Source organism: Coregonus lavaretus, assembly GCF_964263955.1.
Source record: "Coregonus lavaretus genome assembly, chromosome: 5".
Lineage (NCBI taxonomy): Eukaryota > Metazoa > Chordata > Actinopteri > Salmoniformes > Salmonidae > Coregonus > Coregonus lavaretus.
Window position 1 is genome coordinate 6,806,122 of NC_139992.1, and position 19,369 is coordinate 6,825,490.

The window sequence follows — 19,369 nt, forward strand, 5'->3', positions numbered from 1 at the left end:
ATCTGGCTCCACTGTCCTCCATCTAGCTCCACTGTCCTCCATCTAGCTCCACTGTCCTCCATCTAGCTTCACTGTCCTCCATCTAGCTCAACTGTCCTTATATCTAGCTCCACTGTCCTCCATCTAGCTCCACTGTCCTCTATCTAGCTCCACTGTCCTCCACCTAGCTCCACTGTCCTCCACCTAGCTCCACTGTCCTCTATCTAGCTCCACTGTCCTTCATCTAGCTCCACTGTCCTCCATCTAGCTCCACTGTCCTCCATCTAGCTCCACTGTCCTCCATCTAGCTCCACTGTCCTTATATCTAGCTCCACTGTCCTCCATCTAGCTCCACTGTCCTCCATCTAGCTTCACTGTCCTCCATCTAGCTCCACTGTCCTCCATCTAGCTCCACTGTCCTCCATCTAGCTCCACTGTCCTCCATCTAGCTTCACTGTCCACCATATAGCTCCACATACAGCTCTTACATCTATGTTGCTGAACAGAAGCTCAACATACATAAGCAGGAACAGTTGTAGCTGGAGAAATTGAAAATCTGTGAACAATACAGCACTATACATTTTTTTGTCAATAGTGCAAATATACACACCTTTTTGTTTAAGTCAAGACTCCCAGGTAATGGCTAATGGCTTCATCTCTTTTTCAAACACAGATAGGTTCTTAGATCGTTTCTTAGCCTTGTTACTGCAGCTCAGCCGTCTATGAAATAGCTATTCCCTAACCACCATTTCTGTCAGTGCTTCAGTTTGCTTTCGTGTGTGTGTGTGTGTGTGTGTGTGTGTGTGTGTGTGTGTCCATGTTTTATGCATTGTATTAAGTGTCTGAGATTCTTGTTACTCTAGCCAAAATAGATAAAATGACACATTCCCATTTCATCAGAGTAATTTCCAATTAATCTCAAAATCTTTAAAATTAAAATAAAACACCTAGTCTCCGTTCTGAATTTAAAAAATACATTCTGAAAGAAGTCTCATTTTACACAAGGCTCAAACTATCTTGTGTATTTCAGACCAAATCCAACAAAGGTAGAGGGAGGAGTAGAGATGTACCAGCGGGGAGAAAGGGAGTTGTCCGGTATTAGTCTAAACTTTCCAAAGTACCCAGACACTGCATGCATGAGGTGAGAGAAGAGCCGCAGCTCGGCTGGAAGTCAGTATTTTGAGTGGTTTCTGAGCTGCCTTCATGTTTGATATGATTGGACCCCTGCTTCTCCCTACCCACCAGTGAGGATTGCTGAGGAGAAGGAGAGGTGGAGGCATCGTCCGCCGCCTCCACAGAGTCAGGCTAGTAGACCAGGATCAAATACATACACTACCCTGACTGACTGATACGCCTCAAACATCTACTGCTAGCTTCCTCCGTCATTGGCTTGATTTAACACACAGCCTGATGCTGATCCCTCACACAATGGCACGTACCCACTGACACCCCCACGAACTCACAGGTGTGGAGCTGCGAGTTGAAGATATCAAGGGGGTAATCTATGGTACCTGTTGTCACTATAATCTCTGGTACGTGTTGTGACTATAATCTCTGGTACCTGTTGTCACTATAATCTCTGGTAGCGGTTGTCACTATAATCTCTGGTACCTGTTGTGACTATAATCTCTGGTACCTGTTGTCACTATAATCTCTGGTACGTGTTGTCACTATAATCTCTGGTACCTGTTGTGACTATAATCTCTGGTAGCGGTTGTCACTATAATCTCTGGTACCTGTTGTGACTATAATCTCTGGTACCTGTTGTCACTATAATCTCTGGTACCCCTCGTCACTATAATCTCTTGTACCTGTTGTCACTAATCTTTGGTACTTGTTGTCACTATAATCTCTGGTACCTGTTGTGACTATAATCTCTGGTAGCGGTTGTCACTATAATCTCTGGTACTTGTTGTCACTATAATCTCTGGTACCTGTTGTCACTATAATCTCTGGTACCTGTTGTAACTATAATCTCTGGTACCTGTTGTGACTATAATCTCTTGTAGCGGTTGTCACTATAATCTCTGGTACCTGTTGTCACTATAATCTTTGGTACCTGTTGTCACTATAATCTCTGGTACTTGTTGTCACTATAATCTCTGGTACCTGTTGTGACTATAATTTCTGGTACCTGTTGTGACTATAATCTCTGGTAGCGGTTGTCACTATAATCTCTGGTACCTGTTGTGGCTATAATCTATGGTACCTGTTGTCACTATAATCTCTGGTACCTGTTGTCACTATAATCTCTGGTAGCGGTTGTCACTATAATCTCTAGTACCTGTTGTCACTATAATCTCTGGTACCTGTTGTCACTATAATCTCTGGTAGCGGTTGTCACTAATCTCTGGTACCTGTTGTCACTATAATCTATGGTACCTGTTGTCACTATAATCTCTGGTACCTGTTGTCACTATAATCTCTGGTACCTGTTGTGGCTATAATCTCTGGTACCGGTTGTCACTATAATCTCTGATAGCGGTTGTCACTATAATCTCTGGTACCTGTTGTCACTATATTCTCTGGTACCTGTTGTCACTATAATCTCTGGTACCGGTTGTGACTATAATCTATGGTACCTGTTGTGACTATAATCTCTGGTACCTGTTGTCACTATAATCTCTGGTACCTGTTGTCACTATAATCTCTGGTACCTGTTGTCACTATAATCTCTGGTACCTGTTGTCACTATAATCTCTGGTACCTGTTGTCACTATAATCTCTGGTACCTGTTGTCACTATAATCTCTGGTACCTGTTGTAACTATAATCTCTGGTACCTGTTGTGACTATAATCTCTTGTAGCGGTTGTCACTATAATCTCTGGTACCTGTTGTCACTATAATCTCTAGTACCTGTTGTCACTATAATCTCTGGTACCTGTTGTCACTATAATCTCTGGTAGCGGTTGTCACTAATCTCTGGTACCTGTTGTCACTATAATCTCTGGTACTTGTTGTCACTATAATCTCTGGTACCTGTTGTCACTATAATCTCTGGTACCTGTTGTGGCTATAATCTCTGGTACCGGTTGTCACTATAATCTCTGATAGCGGTTGTCACTATAATCTCTGGTACCTGTTGTCACTATATTCTCTGGTACCTGTTGTCACTATAATCTCTGATACCGGTTGTGACTATAATCTATGGTACCTGTTGTGACTATAATCTCTGGTACCTGTTGTCACTATAATCTCTGGTACCTGTTGTCACTATAATCTCTGGTACCTGTTGTGACTATAATCTCTTGTAGCGGTTGTCACTATAATCTCTGGTACCTGTTGTCACTATAATCTCTGGTACCTGTTGTCACTATAATCTTTGGTACTTGTTGTCACTATAATCTCTGGTACCTGTTGTCACTATAATCTCTGGTACCTGTTGTCACTATAATCTCTGGTACCTGTTGTCACTATATGTGCTATATGTGCCAATTTCTGATTGCTTTGTTCTGCAGTTGCATAGAAACTGTTGGTAAACACAATTCATACATTTCACATTGATACTATAAAAATTTCAATTTCATTCATTTGAACCTGAAATGCACTTTTATTTTAAAATACTCTACTGAGAGAATCCTTAATGTGCATTTCCGTACAGTAAGATACGGTATAGCGTTGCTTCCTCCTTTTTCAATTTGCAGAACTGACACCTGACAAATGCTTTCTTCCTCCACAAATGGCTTTGGTGCAGACCAGCACTCAGTAAGTTGCCATAGTGTCTGCTTGACTCTCCCCCATCTCCCTGGACTGCTGGCTTCTTTGAGTGCATTACAGCATTTGCAGAGCAGGTATTATTCTAATGATTCGAGCTCATCAAAGAGGGTCCTATTATTAGAATCAATCAATAGCCTCATCACTGCTTTGCAACACTGAATAATAGAAATGCACTGTCTGATACCTTGAGAAATGTTTGAGCCTTGATATATCCATTTTTACATTTTAGTCATTTAGCAGACGCTCTTATCCAGAGCGATGTACAGTTAGTGAGTGCATACGTTTTCATACTGGTCCCCCGTGGGAATCGAACCCACAACCCTGGTGTTGCAAGCGCCATGCTCTACCAACTGAGCTACACGGGAGGTTTAGAAAATGGGCAAACATTAGTCCATGCTGGTATTTATGCAGCAATAAGTGTAATTGAATGCCAAACTCTGATTGATCATGGGTCAACTCTGATTGATCATGGGTAAACTGACCTGACCTGGGATATAGAAAAGCAGTGCCTCCAGTGTGGTGTCTTAGTCATAAGCTGTGAACTGCTGTGGTGATATGTAGTGCAGCAGCTCCTGTAACTCAATAAGGACCCCCGGCAGCACTAGGCATAGATGTCACATGTCACAGTAGCCCGTCTGACCGGACCACCTCCTCTGGGGTGTCTTGTTCCATTATGCATACACCCAATCTCTCCTGGTGAGTTGAGGCCCCGTGGATCAAAGGGCCGTGGCCCCCCGCCACATGACCCGTGTCACAGGTCCCTGGGTAATGTCAGAGTTGAGGTGGGGACACGGCGGCTGCCAGGGAACCCAGGATGTGTGTCACTACCACAGACACTAACAACTCATCCTCATAAAGAGGGTTTCATCAGGCATCCCTGGCTGGAAATAGGGAAGAGATATGGCCTGGAGGTGCATGACGTGATCACAGAGTTCTCCATGCTTGCCGGTAATGAATGACCCGCAGTGGAAAGGTTGACTTTATTTTATGTTCGTGGGTTATAGTTTTATGTTCGTGGGTTATACATCTGATTCTCCGCAGGCAGCCTTTGACCCCCTCATAGCTGCGCTAAAATCTGCATTATGCACACACCATCATGAATTATGGTGAACATAAACCCATTGTCCAGCAACAGTTGCAAAAGGACTCCATTTCCAAACAGGATATTAATTGTTTACTAGCCTTGATGTCCAGGCTTCTCCTCTGGCAACACAGAACAGTGTACACACATTACTATTAACACCAATAACGGTAACAAACACATACAATTCAGATAAATTGCTTGTGACCACCGAGGCTATGGAAGCAAACTTGATCTATAAGTCTAGCCAGTGTTCTAATGTTGATATTAACTGAAAACAAGATATCTAGAAAAACAGCTGTTGTTGTTGTTGTTGACTGGAGCCAACGTCAAGCATACATCTCTTGCTATGCCTTTAATCTTACTTTCCACAGGATCGAAACTACACACTCCCAAGGCAATGACATACTGCAGAAGCAGCTAGCTGCATTAACATTACATCACATCATACAGAATACTTACAGCAAGATTAATGGGGATGGTATACAGACTTAAAAAATATTGGGCAATAGAGATACAAACATCCATAGCAAAAATATCTATATGCCCATAGCTTGGAGCCAGATAGTCTTCCCATGCTTGAGAATTCCTCCTGAACAATGGGAGGCCCAACCACAGGTCATTATACTTGGAAAGGCAGCTCTGAGCCTTAACCCAACAGCCCATAGGCCCATACAAAGAGATGGTAGTGGTGGGAAGGCAGTGGTAGGTCAGTCAGAAGAGTGTATGATCGAAATACCATACTGTAGGGGATGTCCTGGGAGAGAAAAAAATAACCAGAAAGCAAACAGAGACCTTCAGCTTGTTTAAGCATGTGTTTGATACACTGTTATATTCTGTTCTACTTCTCTCCCCACCAGCACAATCCATTCCAGCCCCAACACCAACCAATTGCTCAGTTTGTTGATCTCAGGTTTTGAAATATAATATTGATATGTGATAATGATGGATCCAACAAAATCAGTCAATTGTTCAATTCTGGGGAAAGTGTTCGTATAAATCTATGACATGAATTTTACATGATCAAATTGGGTCAAAGTTTTCAGGGGGAAATTCCCATTGGGCAAGTGGAATATATTCCTTATCAAAATGACCATCATCCCTGCTGCACAATAGCAGCAAATTAGCCCAAACTAAAACCACTCAACTCAGTTTGCTTATGAATGGCAGAGACGAGGGCTTACCTTGGACACCCTGCTGGCCACCTCTCTACCGACCGAGAGGCCCTGGACGAAGGTGCGTGCCACGATGAAAGCCCTGGTAACCTGAGCCTTGAGCTTCTTGGGCACGTCTCCAAAGGGCTTGAGCTGGTCCGTGTACTTACTGATGCACTCCAGATAGTCCTCGGTGATGACATACTGGGAGTTGAGCAGCGTGAACATGCGCTCCAGCAGACGCGACCAGAAGTCGTTGAGCATCTCCTCCAGGTTAACGTTGCCTCCAGTGTAGTAGCGCTTCAGCTCGGCAAACAGGTTCTGGAACACTTCCGAGTTCTGCATGTATGGCTTGCCGTAGGTCCGCACGAACATCTCGTTCAAAGACCTCTCCGTGTTCTCCAACAACTCCAGGAAGAACTCTGGGTCAAGAGGAAAAGGAGACAATTAAAATATTGTCTATTATAGCCTATGTTGGCCTACATCTGTCTGCAAATACGATTATAGATGATCTTGCTATTATAATGAGATACCTATTGACTTGAGCTAACATTTTAATTCTTTAAAATGTAAAGACACTGTACACCAGTTTGTCTTTTCATAGATGAAGGGTGTCTGGGTCTAAGATTGGCACACTTCCATTAGGTTTTTACATTACACTGTTGCTCAAATTAAAACGGAGAACAGACAAACGTTTTTTCAGGTTAACACTGTCTATTCACACCAATACTAACTATGTTCATATTCTCCTCTAGACTTCAGCAGTGTTAATGACTTAGTAATGCTATCCTGCCAGTCACTCTCTATTGGCTGGCCCTATTCAAGCACACTTACACTTGCTACTTTACATACTGCTTTAGCAATAACAATCTGTATTTCTCACCTTGATTTGTGGAAATGCAGTGGAGTTGCCAGAGTGACTTGGCAGTAGAGGTTTGTATATTCATACATTTCAATACTGCCATTGTTATGTGATAAATGAAAAGATTGTTGCATGCAAATTGCTATATTTACTTGTAAATCTATTTCTTTACTGGTGAAAAGACAATGGATTTTCCCAGATAGCGTGGTTTTGGGAATGAATAGCATTTGCTGTGGATATCAGACCAGAACAACTATAATACCATAACAACTAGAATACCATAACAATTAGAATATCATAACAACAGGAATACCAGAACAACTATAATACCATAACAATTAGAATATCATAACAACTAGAATATCAGAACAACTAGAATCTGCTGTGGCTATCAGATCAGAACAACTAGAATCTGCTGTGGCTATCAGATCAGAACAACTGGAATCGTGACCATGCTGTAATATCAAGCTTGTGACTGAGATGCAATTAGCAAAGAAAGAGGATTACATCCTGTATGGTGTAGAAAAAAGGTCATGTGCATTTCAAAGTTACAGACAGCTGGATAGGGAAAGGGGGATACCTAGTCAGTTAAATGAATATACTATCTAGGGAAAGGGGGATACCTAGTCAGTTAAATGAATATACTATCTAGGGAAAGGGGGATACCTAGTCAGTTAAATGAATATACTATCTAGGGAAAGGGGGATACCTAGTCAGTTAAATGAATATACTATCTAGGGATAGGGGGATACCTAGTCAGTTAAATGAATATACTATCTAGGGATAGGGAGATACCTAGTCAGTTAAATTAATATACTATCTAGGGATAGGGAGATACCTAGTCAGTTAAATGAATATACTATCTAGGGAAAGGGGGATACCTAGTCAGTTAAATGAATATACTATCTAGGGAAAGGGGGATACCTAGTCAGTTAAATGAATATACTATCTAGGGATAGGGAGATACCTAGTCAGTTAAATGAATATACTATCTAGGGATAGGGAGATACCTAGTCAGTTAAATGAATATACTATCTAGGGATAGGGAGATACCTAGTCAGTTAAATGAATATACTATCTAGGGAAGGGGGATACCTAGTCAGTTGTACAACTGAATGCATTGAACTGAAATGTGTCTTCTGCATTTAACCAAACCCCTCTGAATCGGAGTGCGGAGGGCTGCCTTAATTGACATTCACATCTTTGGCGCCCGGGAACAGTGGGTTAACTGCCTTGCTCAGGGGCAGAACGACAGATGTTTACCTTGTCAGCTTGGGGATTTGGATCGCCTCTTTTGTAATGTCAAAAGTTAATTCACTAAAATCCTTGCCAAGCAAAGACTACCTGAAAAAAAGGCCCATTGTTTGTTGCTCTTATTCCATTTTGAGACGAATCCACACCTTTGGAGATTTTTTTTCAACACCAATATAAACTACCTTTGAAAATGCAAAGGATGCTCTCCTGTTGTGATTCTGGAAAGCCATAAGGCCTGTGTTTGTGGTTAAGATAGAAAGCCATAAGGCCTGTGTTTGTGGTTAAGATAGAAAGCCATAAGGCCTGTGTTTGTGGTGAAGGTAGAAAGCCATGAGGCCTGTGTTTGTGGTGAAGGTAGAAAGCCATGAGGCCTGTGTTTGTGGTGAAGGTAGAAAGCCATGAGGCCTGTGTTTGTGGTGAAGGTAGAAAGCCATGAGGCCTGTGTTTGTGGTGAAGGTAGAAAGCCATGAGGCCTGTGTTTGTGGTGAAGGTAGAAAGCCATAAGGCCTGTGTTTGTGGTGAAGGTAGAAAGCCATAAGGCCTGTGTTTGTGGTGAAGGTAGAAAGCCATAAGGCCTGTGTTTGTGGTGAAGGTAGAAAGCCATAAGGCCTGTGTTTGTGGTGAAGGTAGAAAGCCATAAGGCCTGTGTTTGTGGTGAAGGTAGAAAGCCATAAGGCCTGTGTTTGTGGTGAAGGTAGAAAGTTATAAAGGCCTGTGTTTGTGGTGAAGTTAGAAAGCCATAAGGCCTGTGTTTGTGGTGAAGGTAGAAAGCCATGAGGCCTGTGTTTGTGGTGAAGGTAGAAAGCCATAGGGCATGTGTTTGTGGTGAAGGTAGAAAGCCATAAGGCCTGTGATTGTAGTGAAGGTGGATCGTTATATCTGTTTAGATGACACCTGCCATGCCTGAAAAACTGTCCAATGCACATTAATGGGAACGACAACACATGGAGTACATACAACACCACCACATATTACCCCAAACATTTTATCAAGTGACGATATTAAGAACAGTGGGAATGCTTGACTCGCTCAGCCACTTCTTTTCCTGCGTTATTCACTTCCTACACACAGCTTATTGTTTACCGAATGGCCTCTATGGGTCGATGAGGTGACAAGGTGTTCCTACCATCTGCTATGGATAATGATTAGCCTTGCCTCTCAAGGAACCAGATTACATTTGAATAGAGTTCATGCCATTTCCTCCAAATTAGGAGACAGGGTGCAACAGTTTAAGACTTATCATAGCAGACATTCCCATGACTTCCATACTAAACCTAGGAAGGCATCAGAGCTTGGTTTGAATCCATTACTACCAGTCTCAGTTATTTGTACTTTACAGGCAAAGGAAAAAGATCAAGACGCTCTTATCTTCTTAAATATAACACAGTGTCTGATATACATCATATAGGAAGTAATACCCTGGGCAGTCTTTGGTGCAGGTCATGTTGGGTCACATGCTGTTCCGCCAGGAGCCCAGAGCTCCTCTCCTCTCACCTCATCAGGCCAGAATCAGAGGGCCCTTGTTCCAACTGTAATGGCTCTAAGTGTTCATTTAAACGCTCTGCAAAGCTAGTGAAATTAAATTACATTAGGAGCAACACATTAGCGAGACTCTAAACACCAGAGAGAAAAGATCCATGGGAAATCTGATCTGAAATCCTGGAATACTGAATCATATCTGTCTCAATATCTTTTGCTGGAGGATGTGCTTGCCATCTTCATTCAAGGCATCTGCATTTAGGACATTCTCAAGTTGTCTTGTCTTGCTCTGTATTTCTATCTTCCGTCATCAATGATCCTACCTGAAGAGATCTAGCTACTCCATATGCAATCTAACTTTATCCAACTAGCTGCACTATGTTCCTGGTGCATCACATTGACACCTTCATTGTTCTGGCATTACCATCTCTCACACCTGCCAACCTGTGACTGTGAAGATACCCTTGGTTATTTACATCCTTATCTCTTAAGAGACTCAGAATAAAATAGATAGCTTCAGATTTACCAGCAGTTTGTTGCTACTCAACATGTACTCAGTATTTAACACATCTAAAGCCAGCTGAGAGGAAAGAGCTGAGCAGTAAACACTGATCTGACAGAGGAAAGAGCTGAGCAGTAAACACTGATCTGACAGAGGAAAGAGCTGAGCAGTAAACACTGATCTGACAGAGGAAAGAGCTGAGCAGTAAACACTGATCTGACAGAGGAAAGAGCTGAGCAGTAAACACTGATCTGACAGAGGAAAGAGCTGAGCAGTAAACACTGATCTGACAGAGGAAAGAGCTGAGCAGTAAACACTGATCTGACAGAGGAAAGAGCTGAGCAGTAAACACTGATCTGACAGAGGAAAGAGCTGAGCAGTAAACACTGGTTCTCATCTGTACTAAATCAAATCAAAGTTTATTGGTTGCGTACACAGATTTGCAGATGTTAATCACAGGTGCAGCGAAATGCTTGTAAATTTTTTTTTACAAAAATACTAAGGAGGCATATAGTTGTTATCTTGGTCCAAAAGTGTATTAAGAGATTGTGTTATGCTAATAGTAATACAGTATGCTGAAAGAGTCTGGTGGTTGACTGTTTACACTTCTCTGAGGCATGACAGATTGAAATATCGCAAAATGTGGGTGTTTGTATTATGGAGTGTTATTGGCATGTCTGGATTCCATTTTCACTTTAGAACAAATCCTTTGTTATTTCTGTTTTTACATGTTCTTTAATGTTACTGCTGTTGGACACCAGTGACATAATTACATCAAATTATTTTTCCAGACCTTTACCTTTTACCAGCGTGATGTATTCAGAATAAATACTAATGAGAAAGAATGTCATCCTTTAATTGAGTATATTTACTTGTTTATCACTTCCAGAAAGAAGTGGCATTTGCTTAGTACTTCCAAACAACTTCCAGAAAGTAAAGTTTTGTCTTCAGTGAAATGTGTTTAAATAAGTCATTCTTGAGCACCCTTGAGAGAATTGAGATACAATGGAAGAATATACAGTTAATTATTTAAGTAATTTTTAAGCTTGTCTTGTGCTTAATCGAATTGGCTTCATTAATAAAAAATAAGAGTCCATGGCACCCAGTGATATCCCTTCTGATTAATGACACCTTTTAAACTGATTTGAGGATAAGAAATTATCAGTGCAGTCAATTCTTCTCCCTTTTGGATCAGCTCGGCAATTAATCGAATACAATCAACGTAATTGAGGTGGAATTCATTTTAAATTTAGTCTGAATATTTGATTCCATGCCAAGCTCAATTTCAGTACAATTAGGATGAATAATGATCACTGACATTATGGATGACCACAACACAGTTCAGTGAATAATACATTTAGTAAAAAAGACAACTTAGTATAATTACAGCAAAACCATGAATAGGATCATATTTTCCGAATTGGGCATTAAGGGGTATGGAAGAAACTGCAAATTCCGAGTAAATCTCACTTAAGGCCTCAATACATTGTGGTAATTAAGAGGTCTCCCCAAAATGAACGGCTGCGAAAGCTGTGAGCTGAGAGAACAATGAGGCAGAAATGTTGGACAAAAGTGATGTTAATACTTATAACTGGCATAGAGTTCATTACTTTCAGCAGATTAAGCTCAATATGGCCGCCTATTACTCATACAGAGCACAGTGCTGGGAGGGAACAGGCTAAACAGAGCCATTCTCACTTTGACAACGTGTAGCTACGCCTATGCTTCACTAGAACAGTCACTCTGAGGTCAACCAGTCTCTTGCTAAAACAGTCTGAAGATCGTCAAATCTGTTCTAACAAAATGTAAATATTTGTATAAGAGAATATACACGGAGAGAACAGGCAAAACATGCTTTTCACAACTCTTTGGAAAACGAAGATTTATTTTAGAGGCACTCAAGTGTCTCGATCTTTATTTTGAAGAAAATTGTTTTTGGGGCCATTTGGAGCTACCATCTAGCCATCAGCAGCAGATGTGTTTAGCGATGACAGTGAGATGCTGTGGGACATTGTTCAGGGCCGCAGTGTATAGTTGGGCCCTGCGGGCTATAGTTAATTACAGCAACTTCCCCCGAGACGTGACCAGCAGTAACTCACACTACAGGGCTTTCTAAAACAACACAGCAGCCGTGTAATTGTGATTCATGAAAGCTATGGGACAAATCAAAACGACAGAGATTCACAGTGATTTAAAGCCTTTTTCACAAAAGCAAAAAAGAACTGCCCCCAGTCTTCAAGGCTACACGTGACAGTTGCAGCAGTCACCGAGTGACATTGTGGATCCTAAAGGCAACCCAGAATGTTCTGATGTTTCTGGCGTGAGAGATTATACTTCAAGCAAAACCGCAAAACCAGGAACATTTAAGCTGACAGTCAAAATGTGGAGGTTACATAATTAAGGCAACATGATAACAGGAGACTATTTCACTGTCATCAATCACCACATGGCAGGTCATTTATAACAGCCTCAATATTAAACATGCAGCCCTCAACATTGACCTTACGTGACCATCATTTGGCAGCATGGAGCATCAGAGTTTGAGCATACAAGAATTCACAAAGCAGATCTCTTTGAGTGAACCTCATGACATCCACTCACAGCAGGATGGAACAACAGATCACTAGACAAAAATGATCAAAGGATCATGCTTTCAATTATAGACTTCAAGTACTTCAAATAATGTTTGAATTTGAATTTAATAGATCCATATATTATCATCAGAGTTAGCTCACAGTTTTGGGCAGGTTTCTATCATGTGATAAAACCCTGAATCCATCCCCCATCCATAGATAAAAAGCTACACTCGTTCATACAAGAAAGTAATCCAAGAGTACTGTATCCACAACATTCCCCATTGAGTTTTATCACGTAATAAAAATAACATTGCCAGTGATTTATGAGCATAGCACACACCACCTTATCTCCACCCATTGCAGGAATAAAGCCGGTCTCTCTCTCTATCCCAGTCTCTCTCTCTCTCTCTATCCCAGTGTCTCTCTCTCTCTCTCTATCCCAGTGTCTCTCTTTCTATCCCAGTCTCTCTGTCACGATCGTCGGTGAGAGAGGAGGACCAAGGCGCAGCGTGGAATGCGAACATTTTATTTAATTTGAATGAACACACGAACAAAACAACAAAACGAAAACGTGACGTCCCTGGTTACATACACGAACCAACACGGAACAAGAAACCACACCCAATGAATGCCTAACGGCTACCTAAGTATGACTCCCAATCAGAGACAACGAGCTACAGCCGTCTCTGATTGGGAGCCACCCTGGCCAACATAGATATACAAAACTAGAATACCTAAAGGAAACTCACACCCTGGCTCAACATACAAGTGTCCCCAGAGCCAGGGCGTGACAGTACCCCCCCCTAAAGGCGCGGACTCCGGCCGCGCCAACCAAACACCACAGGGGAGGGACCGGGTGGGCACTCCACCTTGGCGGCGGATCCGGCTCCGGGCCTGATCCCCACTCCCTCTCCAACCCCCCAAAGTACCCCTGGTCCGGTCTGGCCCCGCTGGCCGGAGCTGGACTGCACACTGGTGGAGCGGATTGCTCTAGGTCCGGCGTGAAGCAGCTGACCGGTGCTGAACCAGGCACCAGTGGAACAGGCACGGGCTGTGCCGGACTGACGACGCACACCACTGGCTTGGTGTGGGGAGCAGGAACGGGCCGAGCCGGGCTGACGAAACGCACCCCTGACTTGGTGCGGGGAGCAGGAGCGGGCCGGACCGGGCTGACGAAGCGCACCACTGACTTGGTGCGGGGAGCAGGAGCGGGCCGGACCGGGCTGACGAAGCGCACCACTGACTTGGTGCGGGGAGCAGGAACGGGCCGAGCCGGGCTGACGAAGCGCACCACTGACTTGGTGCGGGGAGCAGGAGCGGGCCGGACCGGGCTGACGAAGCGCACCATTGACTTGGTGCAGGGAGCAGGAACGGGCCGAGCCGGGCTGACGAAGCGCACCACTGACTTGGTGCGGGGAGCAGGAACGGGCCGAGCCAGGCTGACGAAGCGCCCCACTGACTTGGTGCGGGGAGCAGGAACGTGCCGAGCCGGGCTGACGAAGCGCACCACTGACTTGGTACGGGGAGCAGGAACGGGCCGAGCCGGGCTGACGAAGCGCACCATTGGCCTGGTGCGGGGAGCAGGAACAGGCCGGACCGTACTGGGGACACACACCACTGGTCCTACGCAGGGATCTGGAATGGGCCGGACCGGACTGGTAACACACCCCAGTACCTCTCGCCGTGCCTCTACACCTTCCATCCCCTCTTCGACCAGTGGCCCCCGTAACCTGGCGGCCTCCTCTGCCAACCCGCTGGGCCGCTCTGCCGCGGTCTCCTGCTGGCCCGTCGTCCACGGCGTTAGCCCCCCCTAAAAATTTTCTGGGCGTCTCTCCTACCCGTGGACCAGGTCTCCATGTCCCTCGCCAGCCTTTCGCCCTTCTGCTTCCATGTCAAGCCCTTCTCTTCCTCACCCGGCTTGACCCAGTCGAGGAGGCGAAGGAGATCTGCTAGAGATCTCCCTGGCGATGGCTCCTGGACACGCTGCTTGGTCCAGTCTTGGTGGTTTCTTCTGTCACGATCGTCGGTGAGAGAGGAGGACCAAGGCGCAGCGTGGAATGCGAACATTTTATTTAATTTGAATGAACACACGAACAAAACAACAAAACGAAAACGTGACGTCCCTGGTTACATACACGAACCAACACGGAACAAGAAACCACACCCAATGAATGCCTAACGGCTACCTAAGTATGACTCCCAATCAGAGACAACGAGCTACAGCCGTCTCTGATTGGGAGCCACCCTGGCCAACATAGATATACAAAACTAGAATACCCAAAGGAAACTCACACCCTGGCTCAACATACAAGTGTCCCCAGAGCCAGGGCGTGACACTCTCTCTCTCTCTCTCTCTCTCTCTCTCTCTCTCTCTGTCTCTCTCTCTCTCTATCCCAGTCTCTCTCTCTATCCCAGTCTCTCTCTCTATCCCAGTCTCTCTCTGTGTTTATCAGGGCTGCAGTTCGGCATACAATTTATGAGCACCTCCACCTCTGCTTGAAACCTGAACTTTTCCTGCCAGGGGGAAAGCATCCTAATTCCATCTGTCAATCAGAGGCTGGCATTACCGAGAGGAGAGGATCCTGCCATCGGTCTGATAGGGAGAACGCTGTCTGAGGGACGGGAATGAGTCTGAGAGGAGGGCCTCTGTTACTGTGGAGAACATGACAGCCTGACCTTTTATACCATGCATGCCTGGGGATTATTCCTCTGGGGATGCTGTTGTGAGTCGTACACTTCTGGCTGGGGTCAGAGGGCGTGGGCGTGGGCCCTGTCAATCGACAACTGGTTTTTAAAACATTTGAAGAAAAAGGAAGTGATTTATATTTCCCCTCTTTCTCCTTGAGTAGAATTGTTATGGCATAGTGTTCATCCGCACGAGGGGCAATGGAAACCAATATGATCGCAGGCAGGTAATATGATAGACAAACGCCTCAATCTTTAAGAAGCCCAATTCAAATCACATTGACCTATTAGTGTGGAAGATACATACAATTGGAATAAACATTAACTCTTGACACCATGATCACATGACCACATTAATATCTCTAAATGACAACACATCATTATCTCTAAATGACAACACATCATTATTTCTAAATGACAACACATCATTATCTCTAAATGACAACACATCATTATCTCCTCTGTAGCTCAATTGGTAGAGCATGGCGCTTGTAACGCCAGGGTAGTGTGTTCGATCCCCGGGACCACGCATACCTAAAAATGTATGCACACATGACTGTAAGTCGCTTTGGATAAAAGCGTCTGCTAAATGACATATTATTATTATTATTATTATCTCTAAATGACAACACATAATTATCTCTAAATGACAACACATCATTATCTCTAAATGACAACACATAATTATCTCTAAATGACAACACATCATTATCTCTAAATGACAACACATCTTTATATCTAAATGGGAATCAAAGCAGGGGAGAAAAATAATCAAAGCAAAGATGATTACCACAGAGCAGACAGACCTCTGTCAGAGCAAAGATGATTACCACAGAGCAGACAGACCTCTGTCAGAGCAAAGATGATTACCACAGAGCAGACAGACCTCTGTCAGAGCAAAGATGATTACCACAGAGCAGACAGACCTCTGTCAGAGCAAAGATGATTACCACAGAGCAGACAGACCTCTGTCAGAGCAAAGATGATTACCACAGAGCAGACAGACCTCTGTCAGAGCAAAGATGATTACCACAGAGCAGACAGACCTCTGTCAGAGCAAAGATGATTACCACAGAGCAGACAGACCTCTGTCAGAGCAAAGATGATTACCACAGAGCAGACAGACCTCTGTCAGAGCAAAAGGTGGACGCTATTCATCTTTGCGTGTGAAAAACAAAAATACCAAAATGTTCAGCTAAAAGCGCTGCACCACAGGCATTGGGCTGTTTAAGAGTCTGTAGCCCTAGATAGAATCGATCGTGCCGGTCTCACTACATTAATATTCTGTGTAGATCGGCAGCAGCACGGTGTTAGTGGTCAGTGGAGAGCTAGGACATTGATTAGTAATTAAGACCCCCACCTTAGTATTTAATGAGCTTAACGGGAGAGAAATCTGCAGGCCTGTTCCTTCTCTCATTTCTCCGAGCAACAACAATACCGTTTCCCAGGGTCCTGGGATATGGATTAGCGCCAAGCCACTGAAAAATATGCTACATTGTATGCATGCATAAATTATCCACCAGAACAAAGGAAAATCATACTAAATCCCACTAATAGGAGCCGTGTTAGTGACATGGATAGTTGCGATGACGGCCTCTATTTTCTCTTGTAGGTCTTATGTTACAGCTGGATCACTGACGGAGTAGTCTGACGGAGTAGTCTGACGGTGGAGTCTGGATCTTTAGGGGGTGATGTGGGATATTTCTGCCTGGAACAGCTTGGCAAAGGATAGCGACGGTGCGCTCTCTCACTGTTGTGGTAGTGACACGTAGGCAGTGGTGTCAAGGTATGCGTGGGCTGCTCTGTCAGCTACAGTAAAGATCATGGCCCACTCCACACAGAGTGTATGAACTACATGAACGCTTACTCTGTGTGGACGGGACTCTAGGAACAAATACATGGTAAATAGCATTTAAATGAGACAGCTAGCACTGTACATTGTGGTCCTCTGTAGCTCAATTGGTAGAGCATGGCGCTTGTAACGCCAGGGTAGTGGGTTCGATCCCCGGGACCACCCATACGTAAAAATGTATGCACACATGACTGTAAGTCGCTTTGGATAAAAGTGTCTGCTAAATGGCATATTATTACATTAGCTGATGAGGCTTACTTGTCCAGTGTCCTCCTACTCAATGAGTACATTCACATGTACACTAATAATTCGATATTAAACAGATTATGGCAGTAGGCAGATTATGCAATAGTCATGTAAAGACCTTACTCTGCTTATCTTAATCAGTATAAGGTCAAAATCTAAGTAAGCATACACCAGGGGTGAAAGTAAGGCGGTACAGTCCGGTACAGCGTCCCGGCAAAACAAAATAGTGGGGGTACGCCGTACTTGTAAAACATGAGCCTATCACCAAAAAATATATATATACACTACCGGTCAAAAGTTTTAGAACACCTACTCATTCAAGGGTTTTTCTTTATTTTTTACTATTTTCTACATTGTAGTATAATAGTGAAGACATCAAAACTATGAAATAACACATATGGAATCATGTAGTAACCAAAAAAGTGTTAAACAAATCAAAATATATTTTATATTTGAGATTCTTCAAATAGCCACCCTTTGCCTTGATGACAGCTTTGCACATTCTTGGCATTCTTTCAACCAGCTTCACCTGGAATGCTTTTCCAACAGTTGAAGGAGTTCCCACATTTGCTGAGCACTTGTTGGCTGCTTTTCCTTTACTCTGCGGTCCGACTCATCCCAAACCATCTCAATTTGGTTGAGGTAGGGGGATTGTGAGCCAGCCGAGCGAGCCTCCCTCTTTAGCATGAGTGAAGTGAGTTCGGAACAACAATGTATGCGTCTTAGAAGTAGTTTTCACATACAAACGTATATGTCCAAACTCAGAATCAAATATGCTTCCTGTGGTAGAATGTTTATTTTGATTGGCCATTTTCTGCATTTATCAGAGTGCTCTCAGGGAGCCTGATTTCAGATGTGTCCATGTAAACAGGATTATTAGGAAAGTCGATCTTCCAAAGCATGTAAACGTTTTAAATCAAACTATTATATTAATCTGACTATCCATAATAATTGTATTATTGTGTGCATGTAACCGTACTCAATGTTGTGGGCACAATAATTGTAGCCTGGTGAAACGCTGTTCTCACCATTCAAATAAATAAAATCAGTTAAAGATAAAGATTTTTTAATATATATTTTTTCAAATAGAAATAGTGACATCAGTAATAAAAAACATTGTTTCACTTCAAACAATGGTGAGCAGTCTGGTTTAACCAGGCTCCAATCATTTCCCTGGTGTTGACTTTTTCATCAAATATATCAGCATCAAATACTGTATGGTATAGCTGGCCTCTGATTCCATCCTTTTAGCACTAGCTGGTGAAACCCAAAGCCACTCTAGATGTTGAAATATTCCTAATATTCCTTGGCGTCCAGGGAGTTGAAGGCTGACCTTGCTAAAACAACTCTAGAATTCTCCAGGCTTGAACATTTCTCCAACGTGATTGAATGTATAGATAACTGACACATAAATTAAATCAGAGTCCAAATAGGAATGTCTCATGTTTCCTGTGTTGCAAGTCAGCAGAGACCCTCTCCAGACTCTGTGTCTCCTGTAAAGTTCGCAGCCAGCAGAAAGCTGCAGCATGGAAACCTGCACACAGCATCCATCCTGACACTGATTAAATTATGGAGAGTGGCAGGGTGCCCCTAGAGAAACATGGGTGCCTGGAGTCATGGATGTAAGTGCTGCTGGACAAACCCCATTTACCTCCCCCATCCTCATCCTTGGAGCCCTCCACTTCTCTCATGACATTCACTCTCCCTGACAGAGGCCGATCAAAATATACACTTATTTATTGATGCATGCTTGCTTCCAGGAATGGCACGTGTGCTAAAGATTTTGTTTTCCTGGAAAAAAAGAACACACCGACGTTCTGACATTGAGTTTCTGCGCAACTATCCGATCATTTGAGAGTTATAGGCTGTAATTCAATAGCCCCGGATACGATGATGAACCGTTTAAAAAGGAGTGGGCATGGTGAATCATGCCACTTGCTGCCGGGAATTGGGCTGACGTCCGAAACACTCAAGAGTTGTC

The 19,369-nt window shown here is 43.5% G+C and overlaps 1 protein-coding gene across 1 annotated transcript in view; it reads right to left on the reverse strand.

Annotated features, from left to right (window-relative positions):
• Nucleotides 1-19,369, reverse strand: part of LOC311129731 (glypican-6-like) — a gene marked incomplete at its 3' end in the record, with an annotated part of 153,811 nt that overhangs the window by 96,497 nt on the left and 37,945 nt on the right. The window contains exon 3 of the mRNA XM_084162146.1: nucleotides 5,963-6,354. Within this exon, the coding sequence (XP_084018272.1) occupies nucleotides 5,963-6,354 (392 nt within the window). The remainder of the gene's footprint in view (nucleotides 1-5,962; nucleotides 6,355-19,369) is intronic.